Source organism: Cryptomeria japonica, chromosome 11 (assembly GCF_030272615.1).
Source record: "Cryptomeria japonica chromosome 11, Sugi_1.0, whole genome shotgun sequence".
Classification (NCBI taxonomy): Eukaryota; Viridiplantae; Streptophyta; class Pinopsida; order Cupressales; family Cupressaceae; genus Cryptomeria; species Cryptomeria japonica.
Genome location: NC_081415.1, coordinates 733,091,440 through 733,118,828, shown reverse-complemented (window position 1 = coordinate 733,118,828; position 27,389 = coordinate 733,091,440). Strand labels below are relative to the sequence as shown.

The 27,389-nt window shown below is 34.9% G+C and overlaps 1 protein-coding gene across 6 annotated transcripts in view; it reads right to left on the bottom strand.

The window, feature by feature from the left end:
• Positions 1 to 23,318, bottom strand: part of LOC131072109 (uncharacterized) — a 202,344-nt gene extending 179,026 nt beyond the window's left edge. For 2 of the 6 annotated variants that reach the window (XR_009112658.2, XM_058008168.2), the window contains exons 1-2: positions 23,031 to 23,315; positions 2,963 to 3,064 (exon numbers count right to left, since the gene is read on the bottom strand). Coding sequence is in view for 4 of the 6 variants with exons in the window: in XM_058008168.2 (XP_057864151.2) it covers positions 2,963 to 3,064; positions 23,031 to 23,189 (261 nt within the window). In the remaining 2 variants the exon portion in view is untranslated. Of the gene's footprint in view, positions 1 to 2,934; positions 3,067 to 23,030 lie in introns of those variants that run through there. The other 4 variants (XM_058008172.2, XM_058008169.2, XM_058008170.2 and 1 more) reach the window with 4 other exon arrangements.
• Between the last annotated feature and the right edge of the window lie 4,071 nt (positions 23,319 to 27,389).

Here is a 27,389-nt window from a genome sequence, read left to right as displayed (position 1 = left end):
GCAGTCCAGGACTGCCTTCAACTCGTGCCTTAATGTCCTTTGATAGGTGGATTCCGCACCCTATCTGTCCCTGCACACTTATAAATCCCACTCAGCACTGTGAAACAAATGAGAGTGCTCACCTTACCTTTATATCAATTCAAACAAGACGAAATCCAAGGTGTAAGGTAGGATGACTTGACAGGAATAAAGGTTGAGAATAAGGGTGAAGGAAATTTGAAAATGCAAATGAAAAACAAATGAAATGTTACCTAAGTCAGCCTTCATCAGGGGACTATAATTTCCAATATGTGGCACCTATATATGTGAAGAACGAAATGTCATTCTATCACAATTCAAATCAATTAAAACGAATTCAAGGGCAGACAAGGTGTGAATTGCAGCAGATCAGAAGCAGTTCCAAGCGAATTAGGAGTGAATCACAATGAGGCAGGTAATTTTCTACAGGGAAAATCAGGTTTCAAAAACCAAAGTATTTAAGGGAAAAATTGAGAGGTGCAGAGACAAGTGAATTCAACAGCAGCATAATGTGAATCAGTATAAGGAAATTAGAATTTAAAAGCGATTCATGAAGGAAAACAAGTCACTTTACAATTCAAAACAAAGGAATAACAGATGCAATTCACAGTGAATCAAGCAAATTCAGATCAGATCCAAGCGAAATTAATGACAGAGCAGAAATAAGAAGTGAATTCCATCAGGGGTGTGAATTTGTGAAGAAAAATCAGACCTAGGGAGGCAAATTGTAGAGGTAGAAAGCGATTCACTTTCAGATTAAGAGAGAATTCCCTCACTAACTCAAGCATTTTCCAGGTTTTGAACTCCATTTCCAGATGTTCCAAGTCTGAAAGTGCCATTTCCTGATCAATGAAAGTCAAATCAGTTGTCATTAAGGTCTGATTTCCTGGAAATGTGAAGAGCAAAATGTCATTTCCAGATTTTTAGAGGGATTTGTGAAACATTTCATTAAGGATTAAGGAATATTCATGACCTTTTGAAAATCCAAATGTGTTCAAGTACAATTTGTTTCACAGCATTCTTGAAGGCTAATTATCATGAAAATCTCTTTAAGTTCTTCAACATAAATTAAGAATGCAAGTTTTGAACTTTCATTTCCCTATCAATTAAAGGAATTTCATTTACTTAGGGTTTTATTCACCATCATAATCCAAGGTTTTCCCTTTTCTTTTTTCAGGTGATTCAAGGAATGAATGTGTAGAGTCAAGTTCCAAGTCATACAAGAAAGCGAATGGAGGAGATGGACTCAACAAGATCAATGCGAAGGAAAACAAGGTCAACATGTTCAAGAAGATAACAAAGAAAGATTACTTCACATGATGGAGATCAGGGCAAGATGACATCCAAGAGTAAGAAGACAAAGAATTCCAAAAATGGACGAGGAGAAGATAGCGAAAGATGAAGAGGAAGTGCACAATGAAGCCCAAGGACAAGGAAATTGCAAGAAAGATGGTTCCAGAAGAGTTAATCAAAGTTAGAAACTCAACCGATGGAGACATAAAGAATAATCACCAAGATGATGCAATTCGGGAATATGAACCATCACATTTAGTCAAAAGGCTTGATGATGTTGAGTATCACGAGATATTGCTAGAAGAGCAAGGAGAAGAAAGTTTACAAGATGTATGTGCTGAGGTGGCGCTCATCCAACATCAACCAATCAAATCACAAGTCGGCATGTCTAGATTCATTGAACCTGACTCATCCTACGAAGAAGACAAGTGGACATGTGGAGGACATTTAATATAGTGCTACAACCTATTTTTCTCATTGGTCCTTTTCCTAAAAGGACATGCATTCAAAGTTGTGTAATTTCCTCATTGGAGGATATAAATATGAGGTGGTAGTTGTAACTACCTCACTTTAGGGTTTCATTGAATTTTCTTGGCCATTGATTTAAAATCAAATGGGCCCTTCATTTGTAATTTAGAGCTCTATATAAGGCTTGGCCTTTTCATTTGTAAGGTTAATAGTTAGTGGAAGAATAGAGTTAGAATAGTAGTAATAAGAGGAGACAAAAAATTGTTGCCAAAACTATGTCGAAGTTGATACATGATTTTCATTGAAGATATAGTGGATCTTTGTGTGTGGTTTCTACATTTTGCATGGTTTCTACTTCTCAGCTTTTAGTTGAAGTTCATTGATTTTAATGGAGAAATCTGAAGATATGCGATGAATTCCTTGCTTCATACCATTTGCAGTTTGTTGATTGCAAATTGCAGTGTATGGTTAGTCTGAACCTTATTTGGCGATAGTTCAATTGTGAATATTCATCTGGATTGCACCAGCATTGGGTATTTGGATGGTTGTTTGCAATATGAAAATCTTTCACTACCTTAGAAGATTGCACTCTTTCTATGGCGGTGTTAGCTATCTCTGTTAAATAGAAAGTAGTTCCATAAGGAATCCATTTATCTCAAGCACTATCCATTATTTTCATTGTCCTTAGGCATTTAGCTTAGATTTATCTAAACCTTATCCTTTTTGTCTTTTTATTTGAAGTTCAAGTAAGTTTAGTATTCCAGTTCCAGTTAAGCGTAAGTCCCTTTGTGATATCATCAAATCACATATTTTCACTGAGTCTATCCATTGTAAAGTCGCATTGTTCACATTATAAACCTTGGGGTAGCCTTAATCGATCACATTGTTTAGCATTTGAGGTTTCCTTTTTCAAGATAGGATAGAATACTTGGTATTTTATTATGTGTTAGTGAGTGTCAAAAAACATGTATCAACAAGTGGCATGGAATGTGACCAAATGTCCCAAACAGGCTGAACATAATGTAAATATTTAACACTTTTTATCATACTTGGTTTAAAGTGTTATAAAAAATAATTAAGAAGTGAAAATAACACAAATTATTTTTTTTTAAATTAATATCAAATATTTGCTTAATATGTCCAAGCAAAATTCACCTTAAAATCAAATTCAACCCATTCTCACCAGATGACACACACAACTAATAGTGTTTCTCCAATCACCATCTTCAGGAAACAGACCCTCTCTGGAAACCAAATCCATCAGAAGCATTATATCTCCAGCCACCTAACAATAAAAATTTTAAGAAAAATAAATAAGATGACCAAAATTTGTGCCTCAGAATGATCAGATTCTATCCTATTCCGTTATTTTGGCTTGATGCAATATAAAAAGCAATTAGGGCGAAAATTTCTGAAATCAGCACTAATGAATAAATTTTCTTATCACTTCATAAAGCAGTTGTTAAATGTTCATAACCATTCCAAACCAAAGAAGATGTCTATGGTCACAAATACACCAAACAAACAAAGAGAAAGAGCTCAGAAAGACATGTATTGTCAGTAAGCTTGGTATATGCAAAACTCCATGGGAATAAAACAGAGTTTACTTTGTCAGATCGAAAAGTAAATGAATGGCTCTAGCTAAGAAGCCCATACAGAAAACAGTATTAATCTTAAATGCTTTTGGGCTTCCACAGTCCATTAACATTAGAATGTGTTTCTGGAAAAAAACTATGATAAAGTTTTTTATGTCAGCCCTGGCAATCCAAAAAGGGAGTGTTGAACTTATCACCTAGGGACCATTGACATGTAATTGGTATGAATTTTCTCATCATTAATGAGAATGATTCATATGATGGTTGTGGAAGTTGATTCCCCATAGGTGGTATAGGAGCTTCCTTTTTTATAGATAAGTTGATGTGGACCTAATCCCTCAATGACATTTTGTACTTGCTATTTGTTGATTAAAAATTTAAAAAATAAGAGCATTGGCCATCTTCTTGGAATTCATTCTACCACTTTCTTTTGAGCAGTAGCAAGGGCAAGGAAAACCTTGGAGAAGGTCCCTCAAATGGAGACAGACTCAACATGGCGTACTTTGTGGGAGCATATGCCCATGGTTAAAGTGCCCAAAAAGCATTCTGACATGAAACTGAGTGCTCAAGCCCTCAATTGATGGTGTATCACTATCAACTATCCAGTGCTTTTGCTTTTCAAAACTTCAGAGTACCCTTGTTTATTGAATTAGATGTGAACAAATTTTAAAGAAACGACATGAAAGGGCATCTTTTTAGGGGAAAATTGCACATTTTGAACCTCAAGGTGGATTTTCTTGCATTTCACAAGGGATTTGTAAGATCATTCTATATATTCTGTAGATATCATGAAAATGGAAATTTTTTGTTTTATTAAGATTTACCGATGCCCTGGTTGTGGAAAACATATTGTTCTTTTGCATTTCTCTGATATTTTTCAGCATCTCTGTGGAATTGCAATCAAATCAGGGGCCAAAGTGCTTGAAATGGAGGTTGACTGTCCCCTCTACATCTGGAAGTGAGATCAACATAGCAAAATTCAGCATTTCAGATGTGGGTCTGTAAGGGATATAATTGAATTGCATGGCTTCGCTCTAGGCACTTCATGTATAAAAACAAGCAACCAGAGTTAAAGACATAAAATTTCCACAGTTCATGCTATGAGCTTGAAATGATTCTAGATTTGACTGCGTGAACTTTCTTCATCTAATTTTTCATCATTTAAATGAAAAGAAAAAGTTCATGCAGCCAAACCCAGAAATGTTTCAAGCTAACCACAGAGTTGTTGGAGATACTATGATGGCAGTGTTGGTAGCATTTCCACTTTTTTCAAGTTTCTGAGTTGGTACTGGTTTTGAACATGTTGGTCATTCCCACAAATGAAATATTTGTCCTCCCTTGCTTCCCATTCCCATGGATGAGTGATTAATGTATTGATTTTAATTGTGTCATGTATGCCATCTAGAATGTTTTCACCTTGGTGTGCAGGGTAAATTTATTTTACCAAGCCCTTGTTATTAAATTAGTTTTAAGAAATATTAAAAGCATTGTGGGCAACGGGAAATCAACTAGTGGGAGAAATTCAGTTTGCCCACTATTTTTATGTTGCCCACTAGGTGAAAATTTTACTAAAATTGCTATACGATGATGGTGAACCAGTAAGAAAATAAATGTAAAAGTTCAAATGCATGCTGAACTTTTGATTTATCAAAATAGGGAAATTATGTGTTGGGCCCAATTGCAGGCTGTGGGAGATTGCTATGGCTTTTCATCCTCAATTATCCACTATCCTCAAATTGCACACGATAACAGAATAGCACCATAAATTATATTTGGTAGAGCAAATTCACACAGAATACACCACAATCGAAGCCAATAATGAAAATTATACGTTGATTTCTTTGGGATGATATTCTTTTACGGTGCATTAGCTTTATCAAAGTCTCTTCCCTTTAACCACCTAACCACTACCAATGCAACCTCCATGTGGTAAAGTAACTCCCACTTAACTACTAACATTAATTTATTGATATATTTTATTTATTAACATACAAATATGTTAACTTATATAACATAGATGTCGTATATTTCCAACATTTCCTTTATTATTACATCAACTTAAACAAAGGATTAAACACAGCTGCCCATCTTGAAATCTGAAGAATCAAGTCCCCCAAACCTCCTCACTAATCCAAAACACACCAAACTGATTGCATCAATGGTCTCTTGACTATCAAACCTGCAAATCCTGAGTACCACATGAGAAACAAATCCCAACACCCATACACAACAACTTTCCTTCGAGGGTCCACCATCCTCCAAGCATTTCTAAATCCCTCCTCAAGTGCCTGCACAATGACAGAACAACTCTCCTACAAGAGTCCACTTTCCACCGAAAGTGTTAATATGCCTCCTCCAATGCCATGAGAACTAAATCCCCCCTTCAGTGTATAGCAAGAACAAAACCAGTGCAGTTTTACTAACTCCACCTATTTCAGAGGTTACACCCTCCACAAATACTATCAAGGACAGCCAAACTCCCCTTCCTCCAAGAAGAGACACAAATGTATAAGTAATGCTTCTCATGCAAAGTAACATATCTAAGTGAGCAGCTAGCTCAAGTGGGGGAAACTCCTCCAACTTCCTCACCTACAAAGTCCTTTATAAAGATATTCCTCCTCATTGTCATAGTGGACAGATTCTTCCTTCTGTATTACAAAACCACAATCTTTTATCTCACTTTCAATGGCAACAAAAGCTTTATTCATCTTCAACTTTCCATCAATGTCCTTGGCACATTGAATGCAATCTCTTAAAACATGTCCATTTTTCTAACAATAATAGAATTTGAAAACTTTATTCTGTAACACTATTGTACATAAGCCTAGGTGCAGTAGGACAATATTTTATATTCTCTATTCCCTAGATACAGTAGAAGCTGAACAGTCATCTAGAATTGATATATATGTACGATGTATCACCATTCTGATCAATGGATGAATGGTACAAGTTCTATTGAACATTTTTCTTGTTGTTCAATTCCCATCCATTTCATTTGTCAAACTTTTCTGCATTACATTCCTAGGACTATATTGGTATCAGAGTAAGGTTGGAGAAAGATGAAGAACAAATGCAGGTTTATATTGTAAATTTTGGCACAATCATTCTTATTTTGAATGTTCATTCTTTCTATAAAGATTTTAATGTGCAATTTCTAATTTTATCATGAGAAAAAGCATATTGCCAATAAGATGTAGATTTATTCCTATTAAGTGCAAATTTATTCAAAAGAAATTGGATTTTCTGTAGTTGTCCCATGGAGAAGTCATTTTTTGTGCTCTATACTTTGTCCCAGTATGCATCATCTCCCACATATTCCCACACTAAACACTCCTACCTGCAAATCATATCCATTTCCCTGCAACAGTAGGTGATTTAAGCATCAAATTATACAAGACCCTCAAACACTTTGTGTCCCACCCCAACCGAGGAGGACCCAACTACCTGTACACACCCTTTGAAACAAAGCTTTAATTTTCCCAAGCTTGCTAAAAACCTCGACTAAGATTTTAGTAATAAAATGCCTTATCTACTAATTTTTTTCCTTGATGGTTGTCTTATTAAGAGCTGATTAATTTGTCTTCTCCAAAACCCTCCACAGCCTCTTCACCTCCCTCACTTAGATTAGCAGAAGTATGAAGATCAACAAATGTAGAGATAACACTGCTAGAGTTAATATCCATCTCGGTTGTACCTGTCGATTTTGTAAATTGTTGGCATATTTCATCATTACCTGTTGCCAACATTCCCCACTTATTACATAATTGTTTTAAAGCACTAATGAGAGAAAGCCGAAAAATTATCAAACTTCACAAATTAAAGAGACTTGGTGAAGATGTCAGCATGTTGCTCTTGAGTAGAGCAGAATCGGAGTTGAATAATGTTTTGTTGAACATGTTCTCGTCTGAAGTGGAGTCAACTTCAATGTGCTCTGTGTGTTCATGAAATACTAGATTACAACAAGCTTAAGAACACTTTGATTATCACAATAGAGGATTGTGGGTTGCTTATGAGGTACTCCCAATCCTTCTAGTAGTTAATGTCGCCAAATCGCTTCACAAACTACTGCATGATATTCTGCTTCTATTGAGGAACAAGCAACTATGGCTAGCTTCTTACTTCCCCAAGAGATACGACATGAATCTAAAAAGAAAATAAATCTAGATGTGGATTTCAAATCATCAAAAGATCTTACATAATCTAGATCTATGTACCCTGTTAAGAAAAAGCTACGTTACACCGAGTTTCCGAGACAGGGACGGTGGGACGCGTTTCCGGGACGGCAACAGCGGGGGGACGGCAAAGGGGACGGCTATATAAAATATAGGGAAAATTTAAAATATAAAGGAAAATTCTAAATGTTCATATGAAAACATGGATAAAGAATGCATATATACATTATATTCATATGAAAACATGGATATAGCATGTGTATGATACTATGAAAACATTTTAGAATGTAAATTCTGAACATACAACATTGTCAATACTCGATATGCAATTATGCATTCATAATTCAGAATTTCGATTCATTCACATTGTCAATATGCATATCATAATAGATATTAAAGAAATAACATACAAAATGTCAAAATGCCCAAAGGCTATACTGGTGCCATATAGTTTCATTGTCAATTAAATATGAAAATCAAAAATAGTACTAAGTAAAACTAAATACAAAAAAGAAAAGTATAATGCTGCCCCTAAACTGCATCTCCTAACATTGCATTAAAAGCAGAGTCCTCTGAGTCTCTGCCACTGTCATATGGTATAACTTATGAAGTTATGAATTAATATTTTATTATTTTCTATTTATAATTTATAAATTATAATTTATTATTTATTAATTTTATATGTTTGATAAGAAACATAGATATTAAAATTTAAAAATGTTAACATTTAATATTTATTTTTTAAAATAATAATTTAAGTTTTAACATTAGCTTATATTTAATATTATTATATTAATAATTTGATATTCATATTATTAATTCATTATATAATATATTAACATTAACTTATACTATAATATTAATAAATTAATAATTTATTAATTTGAAATTGTTGCCTTTTAATTTTTTTATAATTTGAACGATTTAGGGGGCCCATGTTAGAAAATTCTAAAAGAAAATTGAAAATATGACTTTTTTTTTTTTTTAATATTTTTTAGTAGCCCTAGCTGTGGGGGACAGTGGGGAAACGTCCACTGGCCGTCCCCAAGTCCTCGAAACATCCCCGGGACTGGGACGGGGTTTTCAGGCCGAGGATGCGTCCCCGGGTTACGTAGAGAAAAAGTGATCATTCTTTTTATATTGCAAACAATGATTCATCATACCATGTATATACCTTAGTACCCATTTTGTTGTCTTCCAATGACACATCTTTGGTTCTTGCATGAATTGTGAAAGATAATTAACATCAAAACTGATATCTAGTCTAGTATAGGTCAAGCAGATCAAACTCCAATCATTTGTCAATAGAGAGTTGCATTCACCTAAGGAGATGGATCAAATATAGATAATTGAAATCTTGATCCCACGGAAGTAGACATGGGTTTGTAATCCATCATTCCAAACGTCTTAAGCAATTTCTTGGCATATTTTCTTTGAGATACACAAATATGGTGAATAGTATGCCATACCTCTAAGCCAAGACAATAGAGTAATAGCCCAAAATCCGTCATATCAAATGCCTTCTTGAGAATAATCTTGGTTGTCTCAACCATTGTTGGTGAGTTGCCTATGATAACTAGGTCATCAACATATGCATTGATAATCACAATCTCTCCCGCATTTTTGCTTGAGGTAGAGATTTGGATCATATGGATGCCTACTAAATTCATGTTGTAGCAAATGTTCATCAATTTTGATACACCAATCTCTAGGAGCCTATTTGAAACCACTGAGAGCCTTAACAAGTTTGTATACCTTTTCTTCTTTACCAAGTGCAATATATCTCGCAATTGGTCCATATAAACTTCCTCCTTAAGGTCTCCATTAAGAAAGGCACTCTTTACATCCACTTGATATAGCTTCGATCTAGACTATGCAGCTAAAGCAAAAAAACATTCTAATGGTTGTAATCTTTTCTATGCAAGCAAAAGTTTCTTCATAATCAATCCCTTCTTTCTAGTCATTAAACTTAGCAGCAATTCTAGCTTTCTACTTATCTATACTACCATCTGCCTTATACTTGGTCTTGAAGATCCATTTACATCTAATGCCTTTCTTATCTAATGGAAAATCAACATACGAGAAGAATTCCAAAACTTCAGATTTTGATTTTCTCAGCTATGACTAACTACTCGCAAAAAAAAAAGCCAAGCAAGCCCAACAAGGCCACAAATAAAAAGTGGATTTTCAACACATGACACTAAAGCACAACTATAAAGCAAACAAATCATGCCCCACCATTTCACGTTCTCTGACTTCGTAAACTTCCCACTATTAGCATAACATGAATAGTTTTCACCAAGGAGCCAAGAACTTCAAGTAGAGGACCTTGTTCAAATCCCAATCTTGGAGCTCCTTTTGTGAGAGAGACCCCAAAGTCTATAGGGTCAACTGAAAAATATTTATGTTGGCATTTTGATGATGTTTTGATTGTCATTGATGGACACACACTTTCTTTGTGATGGACACACACTTTCTTAATGTATGAGTTATGCTCAACCGGTAATTGTTCCAACCGGTATTATGTATTATAGTCTTTAGACTATCGGTGTTTTGCAGAAGATGTTTACCGGTCACAAATTGACTGAAGACCTCAAGCGGTATGGAGAACTCAAGTGGTATGGAGAACCCAAGCGGTATGAAGACCTCAAGCAGTTCGAGGATCTCAAGCAGTACGAAGGAACAAAGCGGTAGTTAACATTTTTCAGTCTTCATTTTTGAAAACCAGTAATCGGTATATTGTATGAACCGGTATTACTCTGTGATGAGTTACCAACAGTATTTCTGTGATGAGTTATCATCCACCGACACTTTGGCGGTGATTTTGTGCCGTGTTACCAAATGTGTCTAGATGCACTAAACCTAGTAACTTGTAGTTTAATCCTATTGGACCGACATGAAATCAATTTCCTTTATAAGGACATCATGTCTAGGGTTTGTATGTGAGAAAGGTGTATGCTGTATGAGAAGGTTATGTGCGATCTTTACAGAGAAGATTAGGTCTGTGTGAAGAGTTAGAGTGTGGAGATATTGAAGACTGAAATAATGCTGAAATGCATTAACAGTGAGCTATCAAGGATCTAACCAAGCATACTGTGCTAGTATCTAGATCACTCACTTGTTGATTACTCACATCTTCGACAAGTCTGAAACCCTTAACTGGGTAGGCCTAGCAAAGCCTTTGTAAATCCTCTAACAAGGTGGTTCACAACTATGGATCTGAAATCCTCTCACAAGGTAGTCTTTAACAGGACTTATCTCCTAACAGAGATCTAGATTCCTAACAGGATCTGTTCTGGTGAAAAACATTGTATGACCTTAACCGGTCTAGTTTCTATTCTACAGATAGTTACTTGTGAGTTTTTGCTCACCGTGGTTTTTCCCATTTGGGTTTCCACGTCAAAATATCTTGTGTTATGGTGATTATGCTTCTGTGGGTGAATGCTTTATTTGCTATTTGGTTTGCATTTATCTTAACTGGTTTATTAGTAAAATTGTTAAATCGGTTATCTGCTAAATTGTTTAAGAGTTTGAGTTCAGTATTTTTGGGTATACTAATTCACCCCCCCCCCCCCCCCCTTCTTAGTATTTATCAATTTACGCTGATCTTGTTGCTTTCCTTCATGGTTTTGACCCACACCTTGGTTTTCAACTCCCTTTTGAAGAAAATCCAAATAAATGAGGATAAATTCAAGAAGGAAACAAACAACACAAATCGAACCCTCGATGCCTTGTCTTCAATATTGGACAAAGCTACTTCTCTTTTATGTAGGTTACTTTGTCTTCCTCTTTGCCTTTTCCTTGCTTTCCATGGTGCCAGTTTTGTACACAACGGCCTACATTAATACAAGAAAATAAAACACCTATTCAAAGTTGATGAACATAGTTTTGAAAGTCTAGAAATGGTTGATGATGACCTTGCTCTAATACCATGTTGATTTTTTCATGGACCAAGTAGGACTCAAACCGAGGACCCTCCTTTTGTTGTTGGAGTGCTCTACCATTGAGCTACTAGCCCCTTAGCTACAGTCCATCTTTGGTCCAAGTGTTTCTTATTTCTAACATAAAGATGCATTCACTTGCTCTTGATATCACCATTAGGGGCTCTCAATGCTTTTTGAGCAATATATGCATCAAATCCAAATAAAACAAGTGTATTTAGACTTCCATCATCAAGAGGTTCTAGACTAATTTGCGATCCAATCAAGATAGAAGCATCAATGTCTAAATCTCCCATGTGGGCATCAAAATCCTATTTGCAATACTCAACCCTATTTCTCCTAAGTCACCTATACATCTTGTTCACGACTCTCTAGTACCACCAAAATTCATGAATCTTATGAAATATTTCAATTTTTCTTATATGCAATTTTCTAGCCACCATAATTTTGTTATCAGTCTTTAATTCAAGAATCTAGGTTTAGGTTTGAGACCTTGGTTTTTACATTTCCAACATAGTTTGGAGATAAAATCATATTAAGATGTTTTTTAATAGAATAGGCGTCTAATCATGGTGGACTATTGCTTTTATAAGAGCATTATACCTTTTTATTAGCTTGGGAGGTGTTCCATTACAAAATCAAAAGTTTATATTTTGGAGGTATGTCCTATAAATCACATAAAAATGGTTTTGAAAATTTTCAATTAGCGGGGAAAAATTCATTTTAGAAGGCCATCTAGTAAAGGTCATGTTTAGTATCATTTATTCATTTTAGACTATTTCAGGATTGGGAATATTTAAAGCAATTCAAAAATCAAACAAATTTTGCAAACCAAAAATAAATCACAATGTTTGATATACACAATGCCTCTAGTTCACATTTACAGGTCAAGCTGTTGCAATTGAACTGCTACAACTAATGTTTACATAGCTACAACATGGTGTTAGTGGCTTCAACTCTACAAATTGCCAAGGAGAAATAAAGACAACCATTTTCATTTCCATTTCCCTCCGTTATTCATTCATCACAATCATAAGACATAAATCCTAACTATAAAGAAAATCCAATTTCTTTTTAAATAGGTGGCATTGATAGGGTCAATCACTTTCACATGATGTCTAAGTGCCACATACCTCTTAGCTCTCACATGATTAACATCACTTTCATGTACAAACAGGCATATTGAAAGGGTGTGCTTCTTCCATAGACTAACAAGTATATCAAAAGGGTGAGCATATCAAGATGTTTGATATATTGGTTTGGGGGTTTATAGAAAAGGAAACCTTTTGGAGTGATAAGGAACCAATCCATCTCCATTTGATAGCAAAATTTTATTAGGTGTTGTGAATTATATTGTCTCTGAGCATTATTGACGGAACCCAACTCAGAAGTGTGTCATCTTTTCAATCATGTCCACATTCTAAACCAATGGCACTGCTCAATGAATATTTATCATGACATTAGAGTTTAACAAATCGACATTGAAGTAGTATCTTTAATTTTTATTGTGGTTTTGTTTATCATATGATGCGATGTGGTATTCTCGTTTTAATTCCTACTTTATGCTGCAAATAGGTATATATTTGTATATATTTTTTGTAAGGACAAACCCAACCCCAAAAAATATGCCAAACCCCCATACCACTACCCAAATTGGTAACATTGAAAATTTAATAACCCTTACAAAATGGCAAGAGCATATCTGAGATTGCAGATTTTGTGCGACATGTAGAGTGTGTAATTGATGAAAACTAGCACATGGAAGAAGTACCCTTGGTATAAGATTAAAATACTGGAAAAATATATGGAAGGATTCAAACTTTATGAGTTTGAAATTTTTGCTTTTCAAGCTTTATATTCACCTAACTCGTGCTCAAAGGAGAATTTCAGGAGGAAAAACCATTTATCTTGTATGAGAATACTACATAATCTGGTTTAGAGACTTCTAAGGAGAAGTATGTTTCTAATATACAATTCCTGTGAAAATAATAAGTGATAAGACATTTATATTATCACATCAGTGAGATTTCATATCTGTAAAAAGGAGAAATTTTTTATATTGGGAAGAATAAGGGGAATTATTTTGTCTCTACCCAAATTCTTGTCCTCCAAAATTGTTGCAATGTTTCCTAGAAGTGATCTAGCTAATTTATGTATTATATTTTAAAGGTAAGAGTTAGACATTATTCAATTTTTTAATTTTTTGTATAGCAAGGCCTTGCACATTTTGTTCAGGAAAAATAGATCAGTTACATTCAAATGTTCTTAGGAAAATTAGGTGTAATTGTAAATTCAAAAGGATAAAATTTTGCACAGTTTTCATTTCTTTTATGTATTTTTCAGGGATTAAATAAGAGATATAAGATGTATTGTCAGACATTTTAAGGAGTATTATCATTGCGTCAGAAGTTTAGAGGAAAGGATTTTGCAATGATATTTTCATTGCCCACATGTTAACATAAGTTTTACTCTATCCCAGTTGTAAACCATATGGAGGGATTTGTGAGTTTTGTAGGTGTCTTGACTACATGTTTTGTTATTGATTTTCACAATAGCTGGCAGGAGTTGTCATCACTGCCACACTAGTTCTGTGCTCATTGAAGATATTGTTGCATATTTCAACTTGAAGAGTATATGATGAATTTGTTAGCATCTTTATTTGTCATTGATGTCCATTAGATGGAGATATGTTCTCTGTAATGTATTCGCAGAAAAGACATACATCTGTCTGTAGAAGATTCATGTTGCCTTAGTTCGTGTAAGAACCCAACAGGCTCTAACTGCTGACACTGCTATTGGATTTGTTTTTTATTTTTGAAGTTTTATATTTTTTTGTATTTTCGCAAGGATTTGATTGAAAAAGCAAATGCCAAATAGCTAATGAATTTATTGCAACTGAGAATACTAAGATTGTCCAAGGAAATGGTAATTACAATCATACAACTCCAATGTTTATTGAAATATAAAACCTTTTATAACACATGCATACCCAGAAATAAGAAATACAACTGCTGCTGTAAATTTTCTGCAAAAAAGCAGCTCCCTTAATGGTTTGATTATTTTCCAAATTGAATGAATTTGCCCCCGAGATGATCACTGATAGTTTCCTCACTGTAAAGCACCTCTTCCTTAATTTTATTGAAATTTATTAAACACTGCTTGGTCAAAATCGCCCTCCTGATGATTCGCCCTACTTGCAGCTGTATGGCAGAGGTATTTGGAATGATTTGCAGCTTGGAAACGATGGGAAACTGCTGGAACAATATCGTCTATCCAAGTTATTCAATCTGCAATTATTAACCCTTCAACTGTTCAGATTCAAAGCCTCAAACTTCACCAATTTAGCACAAATGGAACCCCTGAATGAAGCTCCCCTGGTTGCCAAATTCACTGGATATCTCACCAATTCAAATGGCTGCAACACTGAAGATTTTCCCGTTCTCCAATGGCTGATGAAAACTGAAACCCTTGGTCTCTGCTCTCCACAAGTCATGAAAAATGAATGCCAAACAATAATGGTTTGAACTTCTTCATGTCAACATATATATTCCTCAAGAAATTTGATTTTCTCCTTAAAAGCACTTTTAATAACATTAAATGTTATTTCATTAAATTGGCATCATTAAATAAAATATCGACCTTGGGTTGTGTGCATATAATTAATTAATAGCTCCGCCCCCTTTTTTTGATGCCTAGACCCTCAAGTTATAATGTTAAGTTATAACCTTATATTCACTTAATTAAATATTTTAATATTAGTTTGGCCACATAAACATTAATATCTCCCAAAATACTTAACATTTCACTGTGCCGTCTGAAATGGGAGTCCACCCTGATTTTCCCAATGTGACCATACCTCCCTGTTAAAAATAGAAAGGGTCCTTCTCGAACACTCCGAGACTTACTATAAATAGTAAGTAGAGCAAACGATGTCCAATCGATGCCAAACAAAGACCAAACTGAAGCATTCTGAACACTGGAGATGGTTCAATCCTCAGGAGACCCTCTAACCATCCTCATTAGCCTACGAGGGTCAGAATGATAGGCCAATCTCAATGAAAGTCTGATGCCAACAAGAAGGGGGCATCACAGTTCGCAGATCTGATGCCCATACATTCCTAAATATGAAAAATAATGACACTAAGTATGTGGTCTGCAGTTTTGAAACATGTCAGAATAGTATATGTTTTGGTTGAGAATGATAGAACATTTGCATTTTCCAATTGTAATGTCCCCTGCTAAACTCTGATATAAACTTCTTATTCTTTTCACTTAGACATTTCATCAAACACTTGGCTGTCATTGTTTAGTCTGCTGATCTTAGTTTCAGATTGACATCAGGGACATTCTAATGCTAATTCTTAATGTAAGATTATTCACAATGGAAATAGAATAACATAGAAATGTTTGGACAACAACCACAATGTATTATGAGCAAATGGAACTTATTATCAGGCACATATACTTGTTGTCATTTTGTCAAATGAATGACATACAATCTCAGAATTCATTTACATATGGTGCAGCCCTATATGGTTGGAACCTTATTCATTTACCTGCTCAAAGAACCATTACAAACCCAAAACACATTGACTGATAATGTTTAATAATTCTCAGATTTTCTGAGGACAAGTACCATGCAAACCATAGTTGAACTACTCGCGACTCGGCTCGACTCGCCAAGCTCCTGAGAAAAAAACTCGGCGAAAACTCGAGAAAAACTCGGCGAAAAACTCGGCAACGTAAAAACACGCTTAATTTTAATAAAAAATGCATTTTTTTTGCAAAATATAATGAGAAGATGCATCCAATGAGTCAATAAATGATAACACAAAAGAAACAAGCTAATTCTAGATATATTTAAATGCAAAGTGTCTACAAAATCGCATCCTCATGAGAAATGCTGATGGCTGGAAGCAAAATAGTAAATAGTTTTTGTAAAACCAAAAGTAAATACAACTTCCTCTTCCCAACTCTAGCTAAAACTAGTTTCAAACTTTCATCATATTTGAAATTTCATCATTCATACTCATAGTTTCAAACTTTCAACTCTAAAATGTATAATACCAGGATTTCTTCAATGCTAATTATGTTGTTATATGGAGCCTAATCAGACTTGGAGGTTAAATTTTCCCTACTTCCATCAGCGCAGTTTCCCCCTATATTTTTCGACAGGGGTTTGGGGGCAGCGCCCCCAAGTTGGGGTCAAGGGGCATCGCCGAAGGATCTTGAAATTTGACTAAGTCTGGAAAATTGAAGAATCCTCCAAAAACTAGATTTTGCATTATAACTCCTGGAGGTCTGAAACCACTCTCAAACATCCTAACAGTATATACGGAATATAACTTAAAGTATAAGAAAGAAGAAAGACTTATACTTAAATGCTATATTCCATATATGAATCCTGACGGACAAACCAAAAAACTCGGCGATTACTTGAGGGCATAGTGGGCTCTCGGCATGGCCCTTCCAAGTGAGTTTCCCCCTTCTCAGCCCAAAACCATATCGAAAAACAAAAAATGCATGTATTTTTTGCCATTTTTGGTTGTTATGCTAACGCAAGCGAGTTTTTCTTTAAAACTCACCAAAAACTCGGCGAGTTTTTGTCACTCGCCGAGTTTTCGGCGAGTGTGTCATCTTTGCAACTTATTGCAAACAACTAAAAATTACAATGAGAGAGATGCCTTAGAACCTGATATAAATTCGCCCAAGTGTAGCGATGAAGATACAAGCAATATCCACCAACTTTGACTCCCCAATGTACAAGATCGACCAAGCCTAGTGCCGTCCCTGCTGCTGCCAATTGTAGGTCTGAGAACAAAAAGTAAATCTGCACACAAGTGTCCCAAAGCCACTCCAAACTGATCGGTCTCTTCCCCAATGAAAGCGCCTTACTTCAAACAAGGATATCCCAAGGCCGAAGCATGCATTATTAACCCAAATTGAGGGTTCTAGTGCCATGGACCTGCTCTGATCGGATTCACAATGCAACCCCAAACTGTCATCAAAATGCCATACAAAATATCAAGAGGGGATAGCCTTAAGCTCCTATTGACTTTGCTGGCTTCCAATGTCAAAATCAATGCACAATGGTAGAAGTATGAACAAAATTGTGGAGGATGAAGTCTGCAACTGATATGATAACAGCAACAATATAATTCGATTTGCCTTCTAAAAATAACAGATTAAGTCGCCCTCCTCCTTAGACCAAATCGCTGATCTTCAATGTGAAGATTGGCAGCCAACAAGCCCTCAATGGCAAAATCGTGGCTAATGATAATCTGAAGCAAACTCCCCACTGTTATGCCTGAAACAAAAACTTCTTAAGCTTGATATGAGAAGCTGAGTGCTCCTCACTCACAAAGCAACCCTTTAGAGGGTCTTTCACCTCCTCAGTTATGCTGATCAAAGGGAGGTATCGTTCCCTAGGATCTATTCTGCGGAAAACCTTCGGCTCCCAACTCAAAACAAGAGATAACCAAACAACTGATGCCCATCCCTCCATTTCCCTCTTCTATTTATTCTTTTCATAACCCATCATAAGATTCCTTCTAGAAGAGGGTAGGTATACTTTATTATTTTTTAAGTGACTTTTTAATTATTTTATTTTATACTTAAGTCACTTTATTAATTTAATAAAATATTAAGTCATCTCACGTGTGATTTTATATAAATATAATGAGACAACTTATATAATATTAAATTAAATAAATTTCCTCCTTATTTGTCCTCAAACAATTCCAGGCTAAAATCGGGGACATTACACCAATCATTTGAATAACATGAACTTTATCAGATTTAATCTATGCTGTTTTGATCTGCATAACGAGTGACAGTAAACACAGTATGAAAGGACCTTCATATCTTTCTTCGCAGACCTATCGTGTGTCATATGTTTCTGTTGATAGAAGCATTACTGAGATTCTTCGATGTTTGCAAAGCATACTATCAATTTGTGAAATGGCAAAAGGTATTGATATTATAAGTGGCTTCAATTTTGGTTATGGACGATTATGTCTTGAAACCAATTACAACCAAAAGGTCCATTTTGTAAACAGTCATAAATCATTCTTCAGATCGATGACCCATAAATTTGTTAAAAGAAGCTAGTCTTTAAAGAACAGCAAGATGTTCGAACTAGATGGTTGTTGTATAATTGGTTGAAAGCAGTTACAACTGTTTCACAACAGTATCTACCAGATTCGTGATCTACAAATAAGGGTGTGTATGTGACATGTTTTGAATTAGGTTGTGTGGTATTGCTGGAAATCGAACAGCAGAGATATAAAGTTGAAAAAGTTGTGTGTTGAAGAAGCATCTATAAAATAATCAAATCTGAGTTAGTGAGTGAAAGAGGGCTGAGTTTGTATCGTATGCTTGTTGAAGACGGTTTGATTATCTTCTGCAAGCAACAGCTGTATATGTTCATTAGTAACATCGTTATTTTGTTGGTTGATTTTATTGCTAAAGAACAAAATTGGGGTATTTTAAGATCATTCTGCATAATACTTATCTGCAGTGACAGTTGTCTGTGAGAGATAAATGTTAACAGTGTTTTGATGATAACCTTGAAACTTGAGTTTGTGTAGACAGGTCTGGAAACCGTTGCAGAGCATTTTCAGATCATAATCATTTTGATTTACAGTGCAAAGGTGTTAAGAATCATTTTGTGAGAATAACAGAAGCTTACATATCTACATTCATGTTGTAATGATAACTGTTCATATCAATAATCTTGGCTGTTTGATTTGTAATCATTTTAATTTGATGTACAACTGAATTGGTGTTCAGTCTGTAAAGACAAAACTGTTGTAAGGAGTTAGTGCTCAAAAGATAAGGAATTTGGTGATTCCTTGGGTTGGTACCCTAAACATTGTAAACTTTTCAACTGTGAGGCTGGATTAGGACAGTAGATCCTAGCAGCATTTCTCACCTTGGTTTTCCCACTCTGGGTTTCCACGTAATTTTTGTGCTTTGTCTCACTGTGTGGTTGCTTCTCACTCTTGTTTCAGTTTAAGGTTCTTCAGTATTCAGTTTGATATTTGACAAAGTTCATTATATCTTTCAAATTGTTTGAGAATCATAAGTTTACATCTACTACTGATTTACCCCCCCACTCTCAATAGAAGAATTGTGTTCTACAGAATTACCCTAACCAAGTCACTTCCTCATCACCTGAAGGTTGATGTTTTTTGGCTCATGAATTTTTGTTGCAATATGGATGCTTTGTTTGCTACATTGTATAAAGTTACTGTTGGCACATTTCTTAAAAACTGGATGCCTAATTTTAGAATATACCTATCTTAATTATTTCTGCACATAGTTGAGAGTTCAATACTCTAATTGAGAACCTTTGACTCTGTCGCACACTTGAATAATCCTTTGTCCATACACCAGGCTTGTGCAGACATTTATTGGAATTTTGGAATAGGGCATTGACAGGGAGCCCATCTATTTCATAACTTTTATGCTTTATTACTTGATTCCCCAAGAACCCTAGATGAACCCAAACTGATTTGAGCCAGGTCAGACCAGGTGCAGCCAGGGTTTCACCAAGGCCCACTACCATCTTGGCTACTCAACCAGGGTATGTCTGAGATGCACCTGGGCCAAATGGCTAGGCCCAAAAACACCCTAGACACAAGCAAAACTTGGGGAGGATCCTAAAGGAACCAAAAAAAAACATTTAAAGAACTAACCCTAAAAGTGAATTTTTTGAAGGATTTGTAGCTTTGTTAAAAGTGGTAAAGTAAAGAAAAATGGAATACACCATGAAGAGCCCAATGGCTGCAAAAGTTCCCTGCAATGGGCACTGCCATTTGACCCCACCGGAGGCTACTGTCTCTAACCCATGGCTCTTATTTTGAAAAGCCAAAAAAAAGTATATTTAGACAATGCACTAGATGGAAAAGCAACAATTTTTTTCCCAACTTTTTCCAATCAAATCCCACACAAGTGAGTTTCATTTATACTTTTGGTGTATGTATGTGTAAATATATATATAAACTAGGCTACCATTTTTTATTTTCAGGTGGGATTAGCATACTTCAGGTTTTAGTTAGGATGATAGTTTAGTCAATACATAATTTTTTCCATCTATTGATGATTTGGGGGTGCCATCTTACAAGTGGAATGATTTGGATTTTCCCGGCTTCCCACCTCTCATTTGACCTGTTGGACTTGCATTAGATACAAATTTTTCATATTGCCTTTACCAATATCATTCTCTTCTAAAGGAATTATTTGTAGACAACAAAGATTTTGAGATACATAAAATGACAGGTTGTTTTGGGAAGCAGTCGCCGTGGTTAAAGTATTGTTGGCCATGTTCCAAATGCCCTCTTAGATGGCTTCCCCTAAGAAAAAGTATAAATTAAAGATTTTCCCAGTTACAGATTTTCATGATAATGGTGATCATGATAATGGTGAGGTTGCCCACACTAATGCCTTGCCAGATCAAGGTGCACTTTTCAGAGCAATTTTTGCTCACAAGACAAAATGGACATAATTTCACACGTTTCGGACTGAAAATCTTGATTCAGGTTATTACAGAGGACTTGGCTCATAATATGCTAACCATGAGACTACCGGATTCAGGATAAATAAGGCAAAGACTTGATACCTACTTTACAGGATAAGTTTCAGCAGTGTTTGACCCACTTCAATGCCTTTTGGGTCCCTTCCATATTTAAGGATCATAGAGGTATATTGGCCTAAATTATTCCAAGGGAAGTTTAGGCTAGTCTTAGGACAATAAGTATGGTACAATTGCATATGCTTTGTAAATATTATTTTATTTCGTTATAAAATAAAATCAGGTCTTTGGTTGATTTGGGAAATTAATCCCAAGGTGTGTATAAGCCACTATTTAATTAAAAGGTTTGTGGGAACTTGATCCTCTCCAATGCAATGTTCTCTTTTCTAATTCATAATTTATTACTATCTTCAGCCGTCTTTTTTTCCATTCATTCTACACCTTCCATATCTTCAAATGAATTAATGAAACTACCAGATGTGTCCACCAGGGTAGGGTACATGTTTCAGAGACAGGGAGACCTGCAGGAGTTGGCAGTGGTAGGCAAGTGACGCCACCTGACACATCCCAATGAATCTGTCTACATCTTCTGCTACAAAATTTAAAGAAAAGCAAAAGACAGTAAATGAAAAACCCTAAGCCTAAATAGTAAAACTAAAAGATCAAGAGAAGACATTCAAACCATTTCCCTCTCATTCAAACAAAGAAATCAGAAATTGATAGGAACACATGTAAAACAAGTCAACAGGAAAACACCAGACACAAATAGAAATTAAAAAGAGAGAAAAACAGAAAATTCAGGATCGGGCAGCATAGATTTCAAAAGAAGATTATCACACAGCAATAGACAGCAAGGAGGAACGACCTTGTTTTCATTTATGATTCTTCTTTAAGACAATGCATATTACCTTTCAAATCTTGAATTCATAACATAATACTCTAATTCCGAAACGGTTGCATGTTTTTGTCAACTATGAAATGAACGAAACAGCTCTGCATGCTACCATAATACTCTAATTCCGAAACGGTTGCATGCTGCATGGACTACTGGAGCTAAACTTTTCCACTACAGATCATTCCAAGAAACCAAACCTAAGTTAACAAGGTTAAAAAACGTCCCCTACCTGACCCAAACAAAAGGCGGACGTACTCCATAGTTATCAGAAGATTTGATAGGTATATGACTAAGGGCACATCTACATAACATTTAAATATGATAATAAAGATATGTGAGCATTACCTGCAGAGAAAGGTCCCTGAACTGCAACACAAGTTTTCTAGTAACAGTGATGTGCCCTCTACCTAGATCTGCATTGCCAGATAAGAGCAGTACAGGTTATGTACTTTTCTTTTCAAGATGTAAGACTTTCTTTATAGGGCTGATGAGCCAGACAAGTGAGTAATAGGCAACTCAAATTCAAATCTGTCTCCATACTTACGGCACAACTAAAATTTGTCCTCCCCCAAATTGCATTTCATTTTTTAAATAAACTCTGGGTAATGCATACCATCAAGAATCAACCATGTACTCCTCAATCAGGATGAGCTCAGATGGTAATCATTGAGGTTTTTATAGTAGAGAGCCGTGTTCAAAATCTCAGAAGACATGCTTAGTTATACAAATATTGAATGTTTGAATTAAATAGGTCACCACATCCAATTCTAAGTACTGCATTCCTCAACAGGTGGTATCTAAGCTGAAGGACACCTCAGAACGAGAATTAACTAATTACGAAGTATCAACTATGTCCCAGGGATTGTTGTGCTGTAATAATTATGAGGCACCTTTAAGTATGACCCATGTTTCCAAATCCCATAACATTGTGGAAGCATTGAAATATATTCGTAACTCACCTCAGGCTCATCAAAATTAAAAAACAAATACCAACTACTGAGATCGAGATTCCAATTGACCCTCGAGAGAAAAGGTTATATCCCACAGAAGGGAACAGGCAAATATTATTTAAAATAACAAAGGCAAAATCAACAAGGCATTGAAATGGCCAACCTCTTGAGAAGACAAGTCTAGAGCAGCAGAGAGCAGCAGCTTGGATTGAGAAACGACATCTTGCAGAGCAGCCATCAGCAGCGCATCATAGGAAGTCACTTTCAAATCCTTCAGTGGAAGAAAGGCCCCCCTCCATGTCGCCCTCGACGAGCTCGCCATCGCTTACAAATCCTTCTAAATTCCGCTAAGAAATTTGATTTCTGCGAAATGCATATGTTGTGATATTGTCTATGCCCGAAGCGGACAACGAGCAACGAGGCACATTGAAGCTCGTTAATTGTTTTTTCGGTCGCGCTTTTTTTCTTTTTACTCAAAACCACGTTAATTACAGGAGGAGGAGAAAAAAAATTAATTAGTTGATGAATGGAGTATTTTTATGTTGATTTTTTTAGAATATAATATATATTAATTTTGTTTTTTTGAAAAATGAATAGGATTTGTATTTCAAGAGGTCTTTGTAAGTGTAATGTCTTTTTTTGGGAGGACACTAAATTTTGTCTAATATAATTGTAGAATAATTATAGTTATGTATATTCAATCTACTGTAGTAATTTGAACAGATTCAATTAGATGTTGTTTTGTTCTTTAAATGCACAAGTCTGTTGTTTATATTAATTTGATCTACTAATATATTCAGATGTATATGTGTGTATGAGAATCCTTTCTATTCCATTAGGTTTGATTCTCTCGTTATTGATTTAATGTTTCCTCTTCTTTTCCTTCAATGTCTGCTTTATTATTGTTTGCAGATTTGTATTTGTGTTCTAATCTCTTTGATAAATGTTCATGTCATTGTTCCAGATTTTTTTATAATTATGATTTAGGTCTGCTCCTAAATTTTCTTTTAACGCTTCAGATATTTGGTCTATTCCATGGATCCTACCTTCTCAAATGAAAACTTCTCCACTTTATATCCTCCAATGTGAAGGAGAGTCACACATCTTCTTAATGGTCACAACCTTTCACAATTACCACCCTTTGAAAGGGTCACAACCTTTCATCTTTGCTACCCTTTGAAAGAGTCACTTCCTTATCTTCTTCTCTTTAATGCTTGCTTAATTTCGTTGCTCCCTTCTTTCTTCTTTTTTCTCCTTTTTTTTTCCCAAATGAAGTTCTCTTCTCTCCCTTTTATATCTCATGTTTGAGGGAGTCGTAGCTTTTCATTTCATGTCTTTTGAACATTCATTAAACTTAACTAAATTTTAATTATATTTATTTTTATATTTTAATTTATTATTATTATTTATTTATTAAATCCTATTTCAACAAGGGGACATTACAGTGAGTAAATAAAAGTAAACTAAAATGTGGTTAAATTGTTACATTGTTAGTGTAATTCTAATGGGAAGAAGAGGCGGATCTTTATTAGAGATCACTTCAAATATGGGATCCAAGGCATTGGGAATTGGTTTTCAAATCATGATGGTATTATCGTCCCCTTTGTTTTTATCTTCTTCTTCTTGATTAATAAGTATAGTACAAACAAGAGAAATTGTAAAAGATATTAATTGGTACTTGTTGCTAGCTAGCCACCCAGAAGCACCTCTACCACAACCAAAGACTAGCCATATGTTTGTAGTGACCAACAGCATCCTTTAGGTTGAGGAGTGTCACATGAACCATAAGAGTGGCAATTGGAATGAACATTATATGGAGTAGTAGCATTTTGAAGGCTACAACTATGTTTGTGCTCGTAAGGAGGAGAAGGACCTTTGTTGGAAGTAGAGAGTGACACTCATACAATAGTATATGGAATATTTGCCCAATGCTTTATAATAGTTTGTAAGTGGCCATACTCCAATGTGGCTTTATTAGCTTACATTTGCATCTATTATAGAATATTAGAACACATCGTGGCTTTAGAATACATGGAAAATGAGGGCTTATGAAAACTCTAAAAAATAAAGCAACATTTCTATCTTTCAATATGTTGAATGGAGTCATCAATTTGAAAGCAACCCAAACTTGGGTATATTTAGCTAGAATTTTAGATTAGTCACCCAAAAAATCATGTGTTATGAGAAAAACTCAAGCTAAAAAGGCGTAAATAAGTCATGAATGCAAATCCAAGCATCTTGAACCTATAGATCAAACTTGAAAAGATGCTTCAGAGTTTCTAGATTTCCACAAAATGGACAAAAGGGGTTTAAATATCAAGATGGATTAACTAAGATATAATGAAAATGAGAAAGCTTGAACTCTAAGATGGTTGACTAGACTATGTGAAATTTTTGTGTCATTGAATGGCAATATATTGAAGAGCTAACATGTTATTGAGTTTCTAAATCATTAGTAGAAGTAGGATAAGCCACGAACAACCTTGTAAGACTTAATTTTTTAAAGGAGTATTTTTTATTTTCAATACTTCCACCAGGGTTTGGTGCACTTGATTCCAATTTCGTGAAGCATTTCTAGAGGAATTGAATCCACAATGGTTTGAAAGGTCAAAATCTTGATTAGAAAGCTTTTATTTGACCTTATACTCAAGCCAATACAGCTATCTTTGGAGAAGAGGTTTGAAATGGACAATTCCCTCTATGAATTTTTTTTTAGTATGAACCCAAGGAACTTTTGCCAAGAATGTATTTTGACAAGTAACCATAGGAGACCCCTAGATAGTTTGATGGTTGATCAAAATATTACTTTAAATAAAATTACTACTTCTAAAGAAGTAAAGACTTCATGACTTCCTAAGCTATCCTAATACTGTTAGCAATAAAAGTGCCCTAGATTTGAACTAACTTCAAAATAAGAGCATAGTGAAAGCCAAGACTTTTCGATCCTATTTCCCATGTGAAACCCCAAAAGCAAATTTACAATGTTAGAAGAGAATTTTTAAAGCTTCCTTATCATCAAGATATTTGATATCTATTTGGCAAGGAAAGCCAATCCTTGATGATGAATGCGTATAACCTTCAAGCCTCTAAACTTGAACAAGCAAGGCAATAACAATCCCAAGCAACCTAGTGAAATCATTTTCCCTCATAATAGGAAGCCCAAAGAAAATACCTCAACAAATTATCAAGATTTTGGAAAGAGACTTGAGAAAGAGTCTGACTAGAACAATGAGAAACATGGGTTGCCACAAGCACTTTAGAATAAATTTGAAAGTTTCCAATAAGTGAGAATAGGTTGCCAAAGAGAAGATGAGGAATATTATAAAGCAAAATGGATACCAAAAAGTTTAGAAACCTTATCATGGACAATCCATTTCCAACAATATGTGTTTAATTCTCACCATCTTCTAATATTATACCTAACATTGCATCATAAATACCATGTTATCATTTCTTCGTTTTCATGCTAATTCCATTTTTTATTCACCGCTGGACTAATTAATTAAATAATTCATGTTATTTAGTTAATTGGACTATTTATTATCTATCCATCCAGAAATAAATTCATTTTCACTTATTTTTCTACAAATAATCAATAAACTAATTATCTAGTATATTACATAATAACTCTTTTATATTCCCTTCTATTTTGATACCATACACAACCAACTAGTCAAAATATATAAATAGTGATGATTAGTTATCCTTACTCATTTTAGAGCCCACTAAGGAGTCATCATAACTCCTTAACTATTCTTAGTGAGTGAAGATTCTCCACTCATCTCAATCAATCTCCACTATTTTTTCAAGATCAAATCCTGACCATTCCCATCACTAAGCAAGCATCTATAAATTTGGTCCAATCCTTGATAAATAAAAAAATGATTTATATAGTTTGGCAAGTACATGTTATATAAATGTTATCTGAATCATTGAGAAACCGTGTCTATTGCATCTTGAGAAAATCAAGTTTAACAAAGAGGGTTTTGCATTGGTGAAATTTGTCATAGTTTTTGTTTTGTTGGAACTCTCTTTAGCTTGATCTGAGGTATGGTTTAATACATAATGGATAGTTTGAAATTATTTTAATCTCTTTGCATGTCATTATGAATCTTGCTTATACACCAACTATAAGTCAATTCACAAGGGTTTGGACAAGAAGGATCGGTGATAACATTGTGTCTTTTTCCATTGTACATCAGAGTCAAAGTAAGACAATAGGTATACAAACTTCACAAGGCTTGGTTGGAATTAGCTTCCTCTTCCAAAAGAGTGACAAACCAATAGCCATATCACTCTACAACAAAGAAATAAAGAATAAGAAAGAGCAAGAGGACATTCTTCACAAATAGATTGAAGATTAAAAAAGAATAAGATTATTAATCATTTATTGTAAGGCAAGGCATTTTCAAACAACATTTAAACTAAGGTCATAAGTTTAAGACCAATACCAAGAGCTTGAAGTATGATTGAAATAAAGGGCCATTTAATATGATCATAGACCTTGGAAAAATCATTTTAA